This window comes from Argentina silus (genome assembly GCF_951799395.1).
Source record: "Argentina silus genome assembly, chromosome: 12".
Taxonomy (NCBI): domain Eukaryota; kingdom Metazoa; phylum Chordata; class Actinopteri; order Argentiniformes; family Argentinidae; genus Argentina; species Argentina silus.
The window spans coordinates 2,934,891-2,952,451 of NC_139666.1; the positions used below are offsets into that span (position 1 = coordinate 2,934,891).

Consider the following 17,561-nt stretch of genomic DNA (forward strand, 5'->3'; position numbering starts at 1 on the left):
CACCATTCAGAAATTACAACACATAGACATAGTCCCCTTATTTTAGGCCACCAAAAGTGATGGGACAGATTTATCAAATGAATTAAGCACTCATGTTTCGTATTTGGTCGACAATTATTTGCATGCAATAACTGCCTGAAGTCTGCGACCAATTGACCCCAACAGATGCTCTGCAAGGCCTGTACTATAGCCATCTTCAATTCAGTCAGGACACTTGCATCATTTTAATCATTGTTGAATGAAAAATGGTAATACATTAAGTTTGGCATAATTGGATGGCTTCACTCTGCATAGCTGGGGAGCGACCCATGGCTTCACTCTGCATAACTGGGGACGACCAACAAGTCCCTGAACATGTGATGGATGTTTTGCATACGTGTGAATCAGCTGTCCGTCACCTGACCGACAGCTGCGCCGTTCGACTTAGTGTCCTGCCTGAACTAACACGAACTTCATTTGTTGTTTGTTTTGCTGACATTTTGCCTTAAGTCTCCTCTTCAGCAAATGCCTGTTCAATAGGATCTACATCTGGTTGATTGATTTGTCCAGTCAACAGCTTTTCACTTTTTGGCCCTGAAAACCCCTAGTTTCTACGGCAGTATGTTTCAGATCATTGTCCTGCTGTATAATGAAGCGCCATCAAATGAGTTTGGAGGCATTTCCTTGTACTTGGGCTGACAAGATGTTTGTCTTTGTGCACTTCGGAATTCATTCTGCTGCTGTCAGAACCCTGCATGCTCTTTTAGGTACGTTTTTGTGGCTAACTAGTGGTTTACACCTGGCAGTGTAGCCTCTCTGGTTCTGCTGGTGAAGTCTTCCATTTTTGCATTTGAGCTAATTTTAGGAGTGTCATAGCAAAGTAAGACTCAAGACATTTCAGCTTTTCATTTTTCATTAATTATGTGTTTGCAGCCAGCTGAATGACTGGTATTGGTATTCCCCTGTGATTTAGATGCGTGCTTCGGATGTATTAAAGGTCTGGTGGACCAACGTGTCAAACTTGGCATTCATTAAGCCAATAGAAAAGAGCGTAGAAAAGGGATGGCGCATACCCACTGGCTTTATTTCGCATCAATCACTATCCCTCAGTGCTCACGCACCACACATTTCTGATTCAGAGCTACACCTCGCAGCTGTGCGATTCGCTGAAATCAAATAATAACAAATACTTTACTCAGTAAATTCACTCCCACTAAGGCCAGGTTTGAGTAGCTGTTATTCCAGGTGTATATGCGCTGTGCCCAATAGCCTGGGGACAAGGTTACTTATGAGCATACATACACCACTTGTCGAAAGTCTGGCCCTCCCTCGACCTGCATCTCCACCTGGGCAGGCCGCTCAGAACTTCAGAGGGGGGATTCGGCACTTAAATCATGGCTGGATCCCTTGTGGACGACAATTGATGAGTGATGAAATGCATAGAAAACAATGTCTTGGACATAATTCATGTGCTTATTGTATATGACTATTTGTATACTGTATGCCATATGACTGTGTGTCACCCCCTGGAGCTTGGAACATTGTTTAAGAGATGTTTACAGGAGTCCGTGTTGAAGACCAGACATTCAACACACACAAAAGCATCACCACCAAGTCCTTAAATGAATACATCACTTTATTTAAATAAATGCTTTGTCATAACAAAAAAGACAAAGGTTAAAAGAGTACATAAATTACAAGTTGAATAAATATTACACAGTGATATTCACTTTAATAATTTGAGATTTTGTGTCTTATTTTTATTTCTTTCATGAAGAGTTCCAAATGCTGAACATGTTTTTTTCTCACAATCCTCCTGCCTCCAACGGGTTCCTTTTCACAGGCCAGCTAACACCACATGTTAAGATAACCAAGTTGTTGTATTGTTTCAATTCAACCATTAAAAATGTTATGCATTTAACAAAAAAAGCTGTAGTTACTGTACTATTGTATTATGAGTTGTGATTATGAGTCTAAAAACCAGGTAGGAGACTAGGAATCTGAATCTAGGAGCTGGGGAACAGAAAGGCTATCGTTTTCACCCTCTCCAACATCGCCAGGCCAGGAATAAAATGGATTGCCAGCTTGGTTTAATAGCGTTGATGGGTTGGATCTTTCGGTAGGTTATTGAATGCCTGTTGCTAACACGGAGGTGGAGCTTGAGGCTGGAGAGGGATGACGCATTTGCCATTTCTGCGTTTCCTGCATGCCGTGTCTGTGTTCCTCAGATTCCCTGGGCTCCTTGTATCTGTCCTGCTAACTAACTGTATCTACTGTCATGCAACTGGTAAGTGACCCCATGTTGGGGAGTGGCTAGGCCTTAAGCGCGACCGCTACCCACGGCGCTCGCCCTCTCTCGCCCTCTCTCTCTCTCTCTCTCTCTCTCTCTCTCTCTCTCTCTCATCTTTGTCTTACTCTCTCTGTTGTGGTCAGTGAGAGCACATATAAGTGAGACTGTGTGTGTGTGCGTGTGTGTGTGTGTGTGTGTGTGTGTGTGTGTGTGTGTATGTGTGTGTGTGTGTGTGTGTGTGTGTGTGTATGTTGTATGTTGCTGTCATGGAGGACCCAGGCATGGGCCGCACAGCCCCTGTCAAAGATTACCCAGAAGCACCTCCTGCTTCTGGTTACACATATGTGGTTGGTTTTTTTCACCCAGACAGCACAGTCACAGGACGTTGTAGTTGTAGTTGTGTGTCAGTATCCATATTGTAATTGTTTAACTTGTATACTCTAAGTGCAAGCTGCTTCTTTTTAAAGTGGAGTGGGGAGGGGTTGGAGGGGGCTGGTAGGGCCCTGGTGATGTACAGCAGGGTTTGCTACAGGGCTGTTGCAGTCACTTCCATCAATCCAAGAAGGCATTTTGGATGTGTTGGGTAATTTGCAATTTATTTTCCCCCCAACTTTCTTTCAGAACAACTGCTGGTGGGTGGAGCTACTCCGAGAAAATATTTTGAGTATGTATAAGACTTATACTGTTAGCATCCCTTTGCTGTTACAAGCTGTGAAATGAACAGTACACCACTACATAATCTCTCTAGAAACTGGTGACAGTTTAGCTTCATCATGTCGCACTGCTGACCCAGAGTTCTCTGTTCAGCTCTGTTCTCTGTTCCTCCCTCTTTACTGTGTAAAGTCTGAAGCCCTGTCTTCCTCCCTCCCTCTCTCTGGCTATCTACTAGGACCACTTAAGTTCTGAAATAGGATCTGAGTGCTGGTAATAAGTTGTTCTCACTTGGCTCTGTTGTCCTGGGAGAGAGAATCCAGCAACAACAGCAGTCTGCAGTCATGCCCCACCAAGGTGCGCCTCTGAATTCTAACATCCCTTGGCTTGCACTCTCTGGCATAGAGTATATCATATACATTGGCAGTAACTTTTTAAGTAATATCTTAGCTTATCGGTGCATTGAGAAAAAAGAGGCGACAGAGGTAAGTGTACGGTCCGGCGGGTTTCATCTGCTACTTACGAGTCTGTTCTTTGTACGGCCATCGAGCACAGAGAAGGTTTGGAATAACTAATTCATAATGCATTTGAGACACCGTTTCGAAGAGCGACCACATTCATTGTACTTCTATATGTCTGAAATAGACCTAAACCTCGCGTCATCACAAAAGGACCACCCCCCCAGGGCCTCTGGGAGCAAAAACGCTCCTCCGTCATTTCGACACACACGTCACTTTCGCGTCACTATTCAAATGTATTTGCATGTAGGAAGGCACTGTGACTCGCACGCAGACGTAAAAACAACTATTTAAAAGGACCCTGTAGGTAATGTCGCCCTTTCGTTGCAACCACGTCCTCTTTCTTCAGAGGAATGAACACTGCTCACCATTTTCCAACGCATGTCATGTCATGTTGGATTGAAAACAAGTCGTCAAAGGGAGGATCACAATTGTGGGGTGTGGCATGCAAACAAAAGGAGAAGAGGAGAGATAGATGGATGGATGGATGGATGGGCTCGTTTTTTGGACCGTCCTGTATTCAAATAACAAGGGCCATGCTTCTAAGAGGCTTCATGGAACTATTCAGATTGATTTACAGGCTAAAATACACACATCCTTATCCAAGCACCAGTATATTGTTGTTGTTTTGTGTCTATAAAAACATTCATTAATCTTTAGTTAAAAGGATTATACCAAGGTTACACCATAGTGTCAAAAGGGGGGGCCACTCGGGTTAAGGGACATGGCTCAAACGTGGGCAGTTGTTACTTCACTGAAGGCAAAGAAAACAGTACAAACAAAACCATACAAGACTCCACCTTAAGCAACCGAGACACAGAGAGAAACAACTAGCCTCACTGGTGAATACAAGTCTGCAAAAATGCTCTCTGAGGTTTTCTCCCAATTCCATATTAGTCCATATGTAACCAATACTATGTACAGATGTCAGTTATTGGGGATTGTAAGGTCATTCAGGAAATTCCTACCCTCTTTTTAGTACAGCCAATGAGGTGTTGTTGAAGAGAGGGCTCAGGTATGAATATGCATTTTATGGCAGTACTTCCCTTCACCAGTAGGGGCAGTGCTCTCCAGTAAGTTTTGTGTCGCCCTGCATGGCAGTGTCTGTTGAAATAGGCACAGTTGGCATATCAGGCTAGCTACAGAGTCAAAGAGCCACTTACTTAGGTTTGTCTGTAATGGTCTGCTTTTGAACTACCAGACCGATCCCAGAGACATACTTTTCATAGGCTAGTGAGGGTATGCCATCCCCAAGACCACTTCAACACTAGCCATCATGGTTGTGACGAGACAGAAAGAGAAAGAAAAAGGACATTCTTTTGTTAAAGGCTCCCTCATGCACACGCACACAGACATACACACGCACACACACACACACACACACACACACACTCACACACACTTAAGCAACTTTGTGAAGTTACACATATCCAAGCAGGTTCCCTTATTCATAAGTGCTCTGATAGAACCAAATACCCAGATAGAGTCAACTGTATCAGAAGATCTCCCTCTCTTTTTTTCTTTTTTTTTTTGGAAAACAAAAAAAACAAATAACCCAATCGTAAAAAGTTCCAGCTATCTCCTCCTCTCATTTGTTTTTTGTTAGCTTTACATCGATACAACATTTGGTGCTTAAACCCCAGCTTCTATAAAAATATATCAATACACGTATATATTTTCAAGAATTGATAGTGGGGACATAGCTCTTAGTAGGGCCCACAGGGTAGACAAGGGTTTGAAACCTGCTGGTTTTCCGTCGTTTAGAGATGAGCACACGGCCGACAAAGAAGACTTCAGGGGTCTCTTATCAGCCGGTCCTTTCGTTTTGATTTGTTTTTGTTTTTTCTTCTTTTTCGTTTTGAAAAAAAAAATTCTCAAAGTGACTGGAGAGTGGAGCAGACAGGCGAGAGGGGAAAGGAGAGGGCAAGGCCCTGGGTCAGGTGATCGGGACGGGGGTGGGTGGGTGGGTGGAGTCGCCTCTTCACTCGTTGTTGTTGCTGCTGCTCTCCAGGTCTTTGCACTGGATGTCCCCGCCGCTGTAGTCGGTGCCGGGGAGCTGCACGCCGTACTTGTCCACGCACCAGCAGATGCCCCGCTTCCGACCGCGAGAGGGCTTGCACTGTGGTTGACCAATGGGGGGGGGGGGGGGGGGGGGGTTAAGGAGAGAGAGGTGGAGAGAGATTTAGAGCCTCAGAGAAACAGAAGACACCCGTCAATGTGTAATTATAATAATGATTTAATAATAATGGTTTAGATCCGTCTAAAACGTTGGTGGCGGAGAGAGAGCTAACCTGCTTGCGCTTGAAGAAGCCCTTCCTGTCACAGTTGGGGAGGTAGAGGGACAGAGCCATGACACGGGACGTGTCCTTCATCCCCTGGATGATCCCGTCCAACTTCCTCCTGCAGGGACCCTAGGCAGGGAAGAAACAGAGCTAAGGTTAGCTTACATCCCAGAGCTCCTTCCAGTATGCTACCACAGCATTTGTGAAAACAGCCTAACCTCATCCCCAAGTTATTGTGCACAGCACATATAAGCCGCCTGGAATAACAACGACTCAAACCTGGCCTTAGTGGGAATGAATTTAAAGTATTTGTTATTATTTGATTTCAGCGAATCACACAGCTTTGAGGCGTAGCTCCGATTCAGAAACGTGTGGTGTGCAAGCATTGGGAGGAAGTGCTGTGGGAGATGATCGATGCGAATTAAAGCCCATGGCTACGTGCCGTCCGTTTTCAACACTCCTTCTTTTGGCTTAATGAAGGCCAAGTTTGACGCATTGGTCCACCACACCTTTTGCACATTTGGGTGGAAGTGTCTGGGAACGAGACTAACTGTAGCCCATTATGAGGTCTTCCTCCATGCGAGCAGTGTATCCTAATAAGCAGACAAGCACTACATTCTGCGCAAATTAGCAGCAATAGAGACACATTAGCAACATGAGCAGCATCGACCGCCTCACTCCTGCTCCTCTCCCAGTCAGAACTTACAAACTCTGGCTCGTGTTTGTCGATGGGTAGCGGGGAGTAGTCCATCTGTCCGAGAGAGCGGTGCTTGCCCTGCTGTCTCTTCTTGTCTTTGCGCACCGCCTGGATCTTCTTGCTGTTGATGAGGTCTTGTTTGGGGTTCAGCGGCACTTTGGCCGGCTGCAGTTGGTCCTCGGTGATCTCCGTTGTCATGGTGTCCTCGTGTTCCCGTGACTCACGATCTACACGGGAAAGCAAAAGAAGGTATGAACGTGAGCAACCCGCGTCATGAACCAAACCAGAGGTCTGATAATATCATGAGATATACAATAATCAGCGTTGCAATGTGGGTGTACAGTTAGCTCAAGGCAGAGATTGAAGATGTGTGAAATACGATTATGCATCACTATGTTTTGACATTTGACATTAATCTTGTCTTCAATTCCTTAGGCAATTCCTCTCCCCCCCAAGATTTAAAATACTCCACAGCTTGCTATTCCAATTACACAGCCACATGCCTTTCCCAGGATTTTGGTTTTGGCCACCAAATGTTGCTTTTCCATTTGTTTATAGAGGAGGGGGTAGGATAAAGGATCGACAGCTGATGTACTCCTACCTCCACCCCTCCACCCCTCCACCCCACCACCCCTCCACCCCTCCACCCCACCACCCCTCCACCCCTCCACCCCACCACCCCTCCACCCCACCACCCCTCCACCCCTCCACCCCTCCACCCCTCCACCCCACCACCCCTCCACCCCACCACCCCACCCCCAACCAACAAACAGCCTTCATCATGCTAATGCAATGGCGGTTAAAGCACAGGGAGTGCCACATGGTATTAAAAGCATATCTAGCCCATAAGTTAGGCCACCACACAACTCATCTTCACCAACAATGAAAACAGTAGACAGGAAGGCTCCAAAAGTATCAAAAGTATTTGTGGATTATAATAGTTGCCATGTTATGATTAGGAGGCATGTAGAGTTTATATAGTTGGCTTGTACAAATTGACCGTGGCTTATTGGGTGGATCCTCAAGTGTTTTTTTCCCTTTCTGATCATAAACATATGAAATGAAAACTAGCATTGGGCCATACAAATGCTCTCTCACAGCTCAACAAGTCATACTTAGACCCTTTGATGTCATGGTAACTGAGGAACCATGGCAACAGAAGTGCTAAGACAGAGGTGGAATACTCGTCTGAATACACTGAAGATAAGCACTTCAAATCATCTTCTGTGAGGATATTTCAATAAGGTTCAAGGTGACTCCTCTTCTATCAAATTGGTATGGCAGTTGAATACAGAGCCATTCAGTTGGGGGAAGTAAAGGGACAGAACCATGACACAGGCTATAGTTCCATAACTGGAATACATCCAGTCAGGAATACACCAAACTGCACACAACTTGAAGCCAAGATCGGCTCCTGATCCCCCCCCCCCCATCACCCCCCCCCCCCCCAATCTCTCTCTCACCCCCCACCCTAGGGGGCACTGCAGTCTGTGGAGATATGAAGGTGTCCCACCAGGCTACAGATTTGGTGTCCTGAATCCCTTATCCCCCCCCCCCTTTCCTCTGCAGGCTCAGCCCCCTTAAGCCAAACGCCCCCCAGTCAGAGGTTCTCTGAGGCCATGGAGATGAGTCCTCCTCACCCCCGCGGGCTAAGTGTAAGCACAGAGGTCCAGTGGGGACTCTGCCAGGCTCTGGCGAGCGGCCCTGGTGCCAGTGGATGACCGGGATTATATTTACCCAGCGAGGAAACCCGTCTGGGTGCAGCAGCGGCGACAGGCAGGCAGAGTCCGGGTGGAATGTCGGGGCAAAAGACCGTGCCAACAAGTATGGTTGAGAAAGGCGAGACAGCGGCCGAGATCGCGACAGACAGCTGAGGGAATGCGATTGAAAAAGAATTGAGGAAACCACACACACCATGTTGTTGTGAGTTGTGACCGGGCTGTCTACGCTTCACGGACCGGACTAACATATGGCCACCTTGGGTTAAAAAGGCTAGGCATGTAACAAAGAGGTGGATGGTGGATTCCCAGGAACTGATGCCCAGAGAGCCACAGCAGGGGATGGGGGGGGGGGGTGGGGGGGGTGATTACCGGAATTGGGTCCCTGGCTTCTGAGCCACACTCTGTCTCTTTGAAATTAATCTCACAACTCATGACTTGGCAGGCCGCAGTTTGTGTTTGGATATGTCCTGGACGAGCCTCCCCGCTCAGACTGCACGGCTGTAAACCGCTATAAATAAATATGTCCAATGAGCTTTCCTACATGCATGCCTGGACGTCGGGAATAAACCCTCTTATTTCAAGAGTTTGACCAGTTTTTTAACCTGATTATAATGCTGCACAGATCAAATGTTCAAGCCCCTGGGATTCTACATACTAATGCATTGTGTATAGAGTCTCTGCTGCTTGTATTATTGTGTTAATATTGTATTCTGTGTTACTACTGTGTTTTGGAAGAGGGGAGCTTGCAAGTAAGAATGTCATTGTACTGTCATACACTCCTCTGTGTCCCAGTACATATTACAATCAAACTTTTAACTTGAACTAACTCAAAATGGGAAACAACTACCCTCCTCATGTTTACAAACACAGCAAAATTCACATCTCTGGTAAAACTTCCAGTGTAATGACATCTGACACCCTATATTTATGAGCAGTTTGCCAGAGAAAAGATTGCCCAACAAGTATTGGCATCATCAGAATCGGGTACAGGTTTGTCAGACTGAATGATGTCAATACATCTGCTGACATCATTGAACCTGGATTACATTAGAGATGGGATTAGAAAACTCAAATGTATGTCAAACAGGGTTGAGTTCGCGCCAGTTCTCGCTAGGCTCGTGAGCAAATGTTGCACAGTTGAACCGCATCTTAAAGGATATTTCCAGGTGATAAAGCCTAATTATGTATCATGTTGCTAGAGGCCTTCTAAACTATAAAACCAGTAAGCAAGAGATGCCGATGTGGTCTAATGATATGCTTTGCTTCATGTAATTTGACAAAGTGATTGTGGCTACAATCTGAAAAACAGTATTCATTTTTAAACTTGGGTATTTATCATAGTCATATCCTAGTGTAAATACGGCACGGTCGTGCTTCCAAATCATAAACTGTGTCTGCAGTTCAAAGCCATGGAGACAAAATGTACCCATCTTCAGCCAACAATACCCAGAGTACCCCGCTTGCAGACAATGAGAGTCGCTTTCTGGCTCTCGCTCTCTCTCTCTCTCTCTCTCTCTCTCTCTCTCACTCTCATCTGTCTCTCTCTCTCTCTCTTCTATGTCTCTCTTTCTCTCCTCTGTCTCTCTCTCTTTCTCCTCTGTCTCTCTCTCTCTCTCTCTACTCTCTCTCTCTCCTCTGTCTCTCTCTCTCTCTCTCCTCTGGCTCTCTCTCTTTCTCCTCTGTCTCTCTCTCTCTCTCTCTACTCTCTCTCTCTCTCTCTCTCTCCTCTGTCTCTCTCTCTCTCTCTCCTCTGGCTCTCTCTCTTTCTCCTCTCTCTCTCTCTCTACTCTCTCTCTCTCTCTCTCTCTCCCTCTCATCTGTCTCTCTCTCTCTCTCTCTCTCTCTCTCTCTTTCTCCTCTGTCTCTCTCTAAATCACCAAAATTCGTCTTTTCTGAAGTGGGCTCTTCACTGTAGCCACAAAAACTCAGTTTTTCCATGCTCAGGGTCCCCAGCTTGTAAAGGAGGCTTAGTGGGCCTGTGTTTAACTGCTGAATCACTGCCAAGACGCTGGATTGGAGCCAAAGCAGCCGGCTCACGTGCAGCCCCTTCCATTCAGCCTAGCTATCTCTCCCCCTGCTCTCGCTCAAGTTTTTCATTAAGACAAGAGGAGCAGAGCAGGCAAAGGAGGTGCACCCGATATGCCTCTGTTTAAAAATTTACCACATGCACAGAATTATACTTCATCAATATCCCAAGTTTCTTACAGCCAGGAACCTCACCGTGAAAGACAAGCCCCTGTCTTTCAGTATGTTCTCCATTTGGCGTGGAAAAGAAGAGCCCTTTTCAATAAGTTTGCAATTCTCATCAGCTTACAAAACCTCCGAAGTGAGTATAGTGTACCCCTATTCTTTGGTTCGGTTGCTATATCTCATCAAACCTTCTGAAATGTCTGCCATACAAGATACAAAACTACGATTAGAAATGACTTTTTAGCCTAAGCCGGGGGTATGATGAGTGAAAGATTAGCAGGAAGCCCTCTGTCGTCTTCTAAACCACCACCCTGGCCAAGAACGGCTCCCTGGGCTTGATTCTGCTGATCAATATTTCAAGGCTGGGCAGAGTCCATGGCCTGGGAACACTGCTGGAGCACAGAGAACACATAGAAAAACACCAGATTCTAACTGGGGTCTTCGACTGACATCGCCCCAGTGAAGTAGAGATTTAAAACGGTCATGGTAAGAGTTACAGTTAAGGTTAGGGTTAAGGGTATGGCCGTCCCAGGTATCTTATTTAGATACCGTAAAAAAAACTTGACTCAGAAGGGAACAGTGCACAGGGAATAGTTCTACAACCAGAGAGCATTGATCATTGGGATCATTTGATAGAGAATTAAATGTGGTCCAATTACACACTTTACGTGTAATTGGACCACATTAATTCTCTATCAAACGTGCTTGCAAAATGTACACTGGTTGGGGCATGACTAATTGTTTAATGACTCGTCACAGCTTGATAGCGATGTGGTTAGGGACAAGTTAATTTGTCATCACATGTGACAACATAAACTAAACGCTTTTCTGTTGAGATTTGATCAATGATCCTGTTTTGAGTCTTTTTTCTGGACCGTACCACGGGTGTCTCAACTGGACCTATATGCACACTCAATCAGCACTTACAGGAAATAACTTTCCCCCAAGGTAAACATATGTACAGGGCAATCAAAAGGTTTCCTGCTTTTTAGATGGAGAGATAAAAATAGCAGTGTGAACAATTCAAGGATTTAAAATGAAAGAACAGTTGCTCTGTCAGGATAAAGGTCCTTCCCAAGTGGGGCATAGGTAACAGACACGATGCCCCACCAGCAACTGCTGCACAGAGGACACAGTTTTCCACTGAAGTCAAAAGAAATGTTCGACAGCAGTTGAGACCGAGCCTTTTACGAAAGCGCACGATCACCGTGACACAAGCCGCTGCACTCCAATGCGAGTTTTGGTCTGAGGTCTCATTCCGCTCTGACCACACGGACGGACGCTGCCTCTTTCTGGGTCACCATCGCCACAACACAATTGCTGGGTGTGACGAAATTCTAACTCCCCGCTGCAGAAGCTGCTATTTTGGCTGGGGCTGCTGAGTCTCCTCAATCCACTGTCCAAAAAGCTCAACTCCAAGCAGTCCAGGCAAACGCAATACATGGGGATCACAGACAAGAAGAAAAATCTACATTTTCAGCCTAACCCGCACCAGAGCTGCAGACTAGAGATTAAAGCATCTATTGTTCTCCTTTTGCAAAGAAACATGAGCCAGGCTTTTTTGTTGGACTCGTGACAGGGAGTTTCAACAAGTTAGAGTCTTCTGTGGGGATGAAACGATGAGGTGATTTCGACCACTATGATGCCTTTACCCCCATGCCCAATATGCTATGTACTGGGCCAGGTAAATCTGGCAGTGATGAGAGTAAAGAGCACCTCCACCGGTCGAGTCAGATCACACGTGTTTAAAATCCAGCAAGTGGATGTCACTGGCTTTTTTACTAACATGTTCTTGACAGAGGAGGCTACTATGTGAAGTGATTTTTCTCCAAAGCTGTTACCCACTAGCTGCTTTGTCAAAATAATTGGATGATACATTCATCATGTGTTCAAACCTCATTATCGGTCTTTTTTTGGGTTCCAGGGCTTTAAAATGAGAGGGCGGGACAGTCCAGGACAGAATGCTCAACATTTTCTTCCTCAAGACCCAGTCATGTACGCCACTAAGCGACTGGGACCATCTTTGTTTCAGCTGAGCCATGACTGATAATGGCATTTGTGTGCATACAATGTCTCCGGTAAGTGATTTGAGCCACCTGAAGCCACCTCACGCAAAGTTCTGCCTTTCTGTAGTAATTCGCTTGTCTGATGTAGAACTATAGGAGGCTTTGCCTCCAGACATCAATGTGGTTATGATGAGCCAGGCCTAACCCATGGCAATATTCCACTGGTCTGTGTGAAAAGGTCAGATGCTGAACATGGGGTGGGAGTATTCAGGAGCTGTATGAATGGAGAAGTCCAGAGCCTGAATTCACAAAGCATCTCAGACTAGGAATGCTGATCTAGGATCAGGTCCCCACCTGTTAATATAACCTTTTTCATTTTGATCCAAAAAACTAAACTGATCCAGCAAGGATCATAAACATTCTGAACTGTTTCAACAGTCTTAAATTATGGTATTTTGAATTATGGAAGCATGTACTCCTACTCTGAGACGCTTTGTGAATACAGGCCCTGTATCGCATTTAAAAAGCATTTTCCATTATTTTGCCTCCTTTCTGTAAAAAGTGTTCATGTTTCAGTGCCAATCATTTGAGATACATAAGAAATACTAGAAGTTGACCTTGCTTCTATGAAATAATTTCCGCAGACATGACAGCCGCAGAACGAGTTACACCCTTAATTCAAACTGGCTTTGGAGAATTCAAACCTACTTTAACACTACACTGAGCACACATGCACACACATTGAGTTGTCGAGCTAACATTACGTTTGGGTAGCTAGAATTTCTTTTCCCTCATAGCCATTGTGCATGTTGATGACACAGACAGAAGACCAACAACTGGCTTCTTTGCGTTTCCTTGGCAATGGACTAAAACCAAAGACTGCAAAATGACTGTTAGGTTCAACACATCGGCTGTAAGTACATCTACACACTCTCCAGAATGCAACAACAAACCAACACCGATCCAAAAGTTCTCATTTTTCAACTTGGCAAAAGCTCCGTCTTTATTGATGTGTTTACGAGGCACTGCGTGTTTGTTCATGTACAAGTCAAGCTTTCTAGATTTGGAAGCTCTCTTTAATCATCTTTTGTTTCTTGGCAAAGGGCAATCTGTTCAAACATAAGGCTCTTTCCCAAGCTCCTAGGGCAAGGGGCCTGCTGCCATGAAGTCATATCTGTTGGCAGGCTCTGCTGGTTCTGATTCTCTTCGGGCTAACACTGCGCACATACCAGACTCCTGTGTGCCTGGTAATCCAAGCTGAGGACTTTCTGCATGGGAGAGAGAGAGATTGAGAGAGAGAGATTGAGAGAGAGAGAGATGATGATGATGATGATGATGATGATGATGATGATGATGATAACGATGACAATGTGCAGTCATTCTTGTACTGTTTACTTTGGCAACAGTTTATTGCTTTAGTGTCAGTACATATCAGAGAGAGAGAGAGAGAGAGAGAGAGAGAGAGAGAGAGAGAGAGAGAGAGAGAGACACACACACAGACAAAGAGAGAGAGAGAGAGAGAGAGAGAGACACACACACAGACAAAGAGAGAGAGAGAGAGAGACACACACACAGACAAAGAGAGAGAGAGAGAGAGATTGAAAACTCTCCGTGAATTCCCTCTCCTTCCATCATCTGATTTGGTATTCAAAGCGACTGTGTTTGCTAGAGGCATACAGGTGAAGACTGCATACAGGTGAAGACTGCATACAGGTGAAGACTGCATACAGGTGAAGATTGCATACAGGTGAGATTGCATACAGGTGAAGACTGCATACAGGTGAAGACTGCATACAGGTGAAGATTCCATACAGGTGAAGATTGCATACAGGTGAGATTGCATACAGGTGAAGATTGCATACAGGTGAGATTGCAGCCAAGTGTCGGTGGCTACAGCTCTTGGCCTAGCCCTGAGTCTGTCGGACACTTGACCTCCTCCTTGTGTGTCTGTCTGGCTCAGCTGGTAGGAGCAGGCTGAAACCCCACACCGGAGGAGACCAGAGGCTTGTCACTAATTCCTATCGGAGGAGGCCTTGATGGACGACCGCTCAGAGAGGAGCGCCGGAGGCATTCTGCTGAATCACCGCGCAGCCACTGAGTGCCCAGCACCTCACCAGAGGAGGACACACACACACACACACACACACACACACACACACACACACACACACACACACACACACACACACACAGACAGACAGGAGTAACACACATAATTACATGTGAACAAAATAATTACTCACATCTACACACACACAAGCTCCACCCCCTCACCCCCAACCCCCCTATACATACACACAAACAGACACTTCAGACGGTGTGCATTTTGGAATTCAATGCCCCTGCTCAGAGTAACGCTTATAGCACGGCAAAAGCACTTTGGCTTAGTTCAGTTTCAAGTGTTTGTAGAATGTTACGTAGCTTTGCCTTTATAACAATGGTGCCCCCTTGAATAGACTGGATTCCATTCTAATGTTGTTTCATGTTTTCATGTTGCCCAAGGGAGAATTCAAAACACAAATAGTCTGCTGAGCAATTCAATCAACCTGGCTCACCCAAAAAGGACTGTACACCAATAGCATGTTAAAGAATGTGGCTGTTTTTTTTTACACAGTAGTTAACTGTGTCAACATAAAGTGGTCTTAAAGAAATCATATATCAGTCAACAGGTTTTGGCTATATTCGCTCAATCTTGCCACCTATCCCCATTCCCACCATTGTACCAAATAATTCTCTCTCTCTCTCTCTCTCTCTCTCTCTCTCTCTCTCTCTCTCTCTCTCTCTCTCTCTCTCTCACACACACACACACACACGCACACACACACACACACACACACACACACACGCACGCACGCACGCACGCACACGCGCTCGCACGCACGCACCGTGCTGCCATCAAATGTAATCTTTGAGCGGTAATCCGACTCTCAACCCCACCCACAGGGGCTAAACCCAAATTCAGCTTTGACAAGATCCGTAGCCCCGGGAATAGCGCTCTCTTCATTCAATTACGATAAATATCCGGAAATTATACATTGCCGAATATTGATCACGTTCACAGTTAATTGCAGCGAGTACTACAAGTGGTTGTCTCTGTATAGAAAATGCATTATGTCACAATTAAGAATTAAACTAGTTACAGAAGGGAACATACATGAGAAGTGACAAATTAGGATATAGGCCAACAATGTACTCTCACATGAGAAAGAATGAGAGCGAAGGAATGGATGCCCAGACAGGCACGTGTCTGTCTGCGGTGAGGGACACAATATAGACAAGCATGCAGACTGTAGTCAGATAGGCTCGAACCTCGTACGAGAGAGCTGCATATATTGGAGAGCTGAATATCTTAGCGCACTGCTGCACCGTATCGCGTAAGACTCAACGGATCAAATCGTTAGCATCCACTTATTTCACTCGGTTTTACGCACGTAACCCAGCGTGGTTGACAACCGGACACTGAACTCACCAGTTTCAGATCAACGGCCAATCCGGATTTGTTCTTTGCACGTGTTACGGTGGATGTTGAATATCAATGCAGATTGACAATAATCTGGTATGATGTCAAGTGGTGTGGCCGCGCAATGGGGCCGCTCATATAGGCTACCTGTGAAACGAGTCCAAATGTGAACTGACTATGCATGACTCCACAAACCCAAAACACCAAGCTCACTGAGAAGTCTCAATAAACACCCACACGTAGCAACTCCAGCAGAGAAATGACTAATACATCCACAATATCAATTCTGACAATCCTGTTATGAATGTAATCCTGCCACATACGTTGGGGACGGTGTCAACCCTGCAACATCACGGTGCGTACAGTACGCATCGCACAGCCCAATGAAATGTCCTTGGCGCACGCAGTCTATGCGTATTTCTTACCTATGGGTGGATGGAGTGGTTTATATCCTTTCTCGTTCGTGCACACTCCCCTGCCGTGGAGGAGGGCGTGAAGGGGTTTCTCCTCTCCGTTCCGCGGTAAGCAGCGCAAGCCATGGGTGCATGTTCCGGTGTAAACGCCACACGCCTGACCCTCCGACAGGGCGCAGGTCAGGCAGCAACCGCAGCCCGGCTCCTTCACCAGTTGACAGCCGACGGGAACCGGCGGGCACATCGACAGCGCCTTCTGGTCGCACGGCTCGCAGGGCACATACGAGCCTAAGCACCCGGACAATCCCAAGAAAAATGTCACCAGTAGACAAAAGCTGAGAAACATATTCGTCTTAGCGATAATAAAGCCCCAAATACAAAGCGTTTAGGCTATATAGACTACAGATCCTCTACGTTAGATGGTCCGATGTTTAAAGCTAAAACAAGAGTCCGCATCCAAATGGTGTGCTGAAATAAACTTCAGATATATAGGAATATATACCAAAAAAAATACAAATCTTTGTAAATGTATTCAGTAAAGTAATCGGAATATTTAAAAATCACTAATTTGGGGTGTATTCGATTTTTCCCGTCAATTTCCAAAAGCTGTGTCTTCTCTAAATGCAATGCAATTCTTTGCACAAATCTAGACTTTTTTCCCTTTTGAAATAAACCGATCCCAATACTTTCCCCTCCGGAGAAGTTTCCTGAGCAGACTGATCAACTTCAGACCAGGCTTGCCTTTTTAAAAACAGCCAAACCCAAACCCCTAACTATGAATACGCCATCAGCAGGGAAGGGAGGCGCACTTGTTTCAGGCCCTGGCGAGTAGCCAACCTTTTTTTCAGCAATAGGATCAGTCTTTCACGCTGAAGGATACAGTGATGCCAACTGCAAGGAGCAACACAAGAAACCAACGCAACCTTCATCAAAACATTTAAATAAAAACACTTCTCCGGAGGCGTAATTGGATTCCACAGGCACTGAATACATGCCTTTGCTAAGCGAGCACACCCCTTACACTCAAAAGATTTCCAAATTATCTCACGGGGTGATGGACTAAAAAATACAACAACAACAAAAAAAAACTTGAAAGCTATATGGCAGTTACACACGGGGTAAAACGCAAAACTAATAGAAACCTTTTTCTTAGATCATAGTCCCAGCCATAAATAAGGTTTTTGTATAATGAAGTAGCCTACAGAATCTCGCAACATGACATCGTAACAATCTTAGGCATAAGTGTTAGAGAATTTAGCACTCGGTCAACCAGAGCAGGTATGTTGCCAGCTCCGTACCAGGTTGGGCCGCATTCTGCTGTCACTTACACTTGAGGGGTCACAGCAAATAACAA

General features: G+C 45.5%; 1 protein-coding gene across 1 annotated transcript; it reads right to left on the reverse strand.

The window, feature by feature from the left end:
* Positions 1-1,594: 1,594 nt before the first annotated feature.
* igfbp5b (insulin-like growth factor binding protein 5b) lies at positions 1,595-16,927 on the reverse strand. Its single transcript, XM_083682583.1, has 4 exons — positions 16,220-16,927; positions 6,427-6,644; positions 5,730-5,849; positions 1,595-5,557 (listed from the first exon to the last, which is right to left on the reverse strand). The coding sequence occupies exons 1-4, from the start codon at positions 16,551-16,553 to the stop codon at positions 5,420-5,422; spliced, it is 810 nt and encodes a 269-aa protein (XP_083538709.1). The 5' UTR covers positions 16,554-16,927; the 3' UTR covers positions 1,595-5,419.
* Between the last annotated feature and the right edge of the window lie 634 nt (positions 16,928-17,561).

Bases quoted from the DNA above. Each gene is read 5' to 3' on its own strand.
- igfbp5b (XM_083682583.1), bottom strand. From the start codon at position 16,553: ATGTTTCTCAGCTTTTGTCTACTGGTGACATTTTTCTTGGGATTGTCC. The intron at 6,645-16,219 runs GTAAGAAATACG...TTTCCCGTGTAG, and splicing joins ACCACTCCATCCACCCATAG to ATCGTGAGTCACGGGAACAC. The intron at 5,558-5,729 runs GTTAGCTCTCTC...GGTCAACCACAG, and splicing joins GCTTCTTCAAGCGCAAGCAG to TGCAAGCCCTCTCGCGGTCG.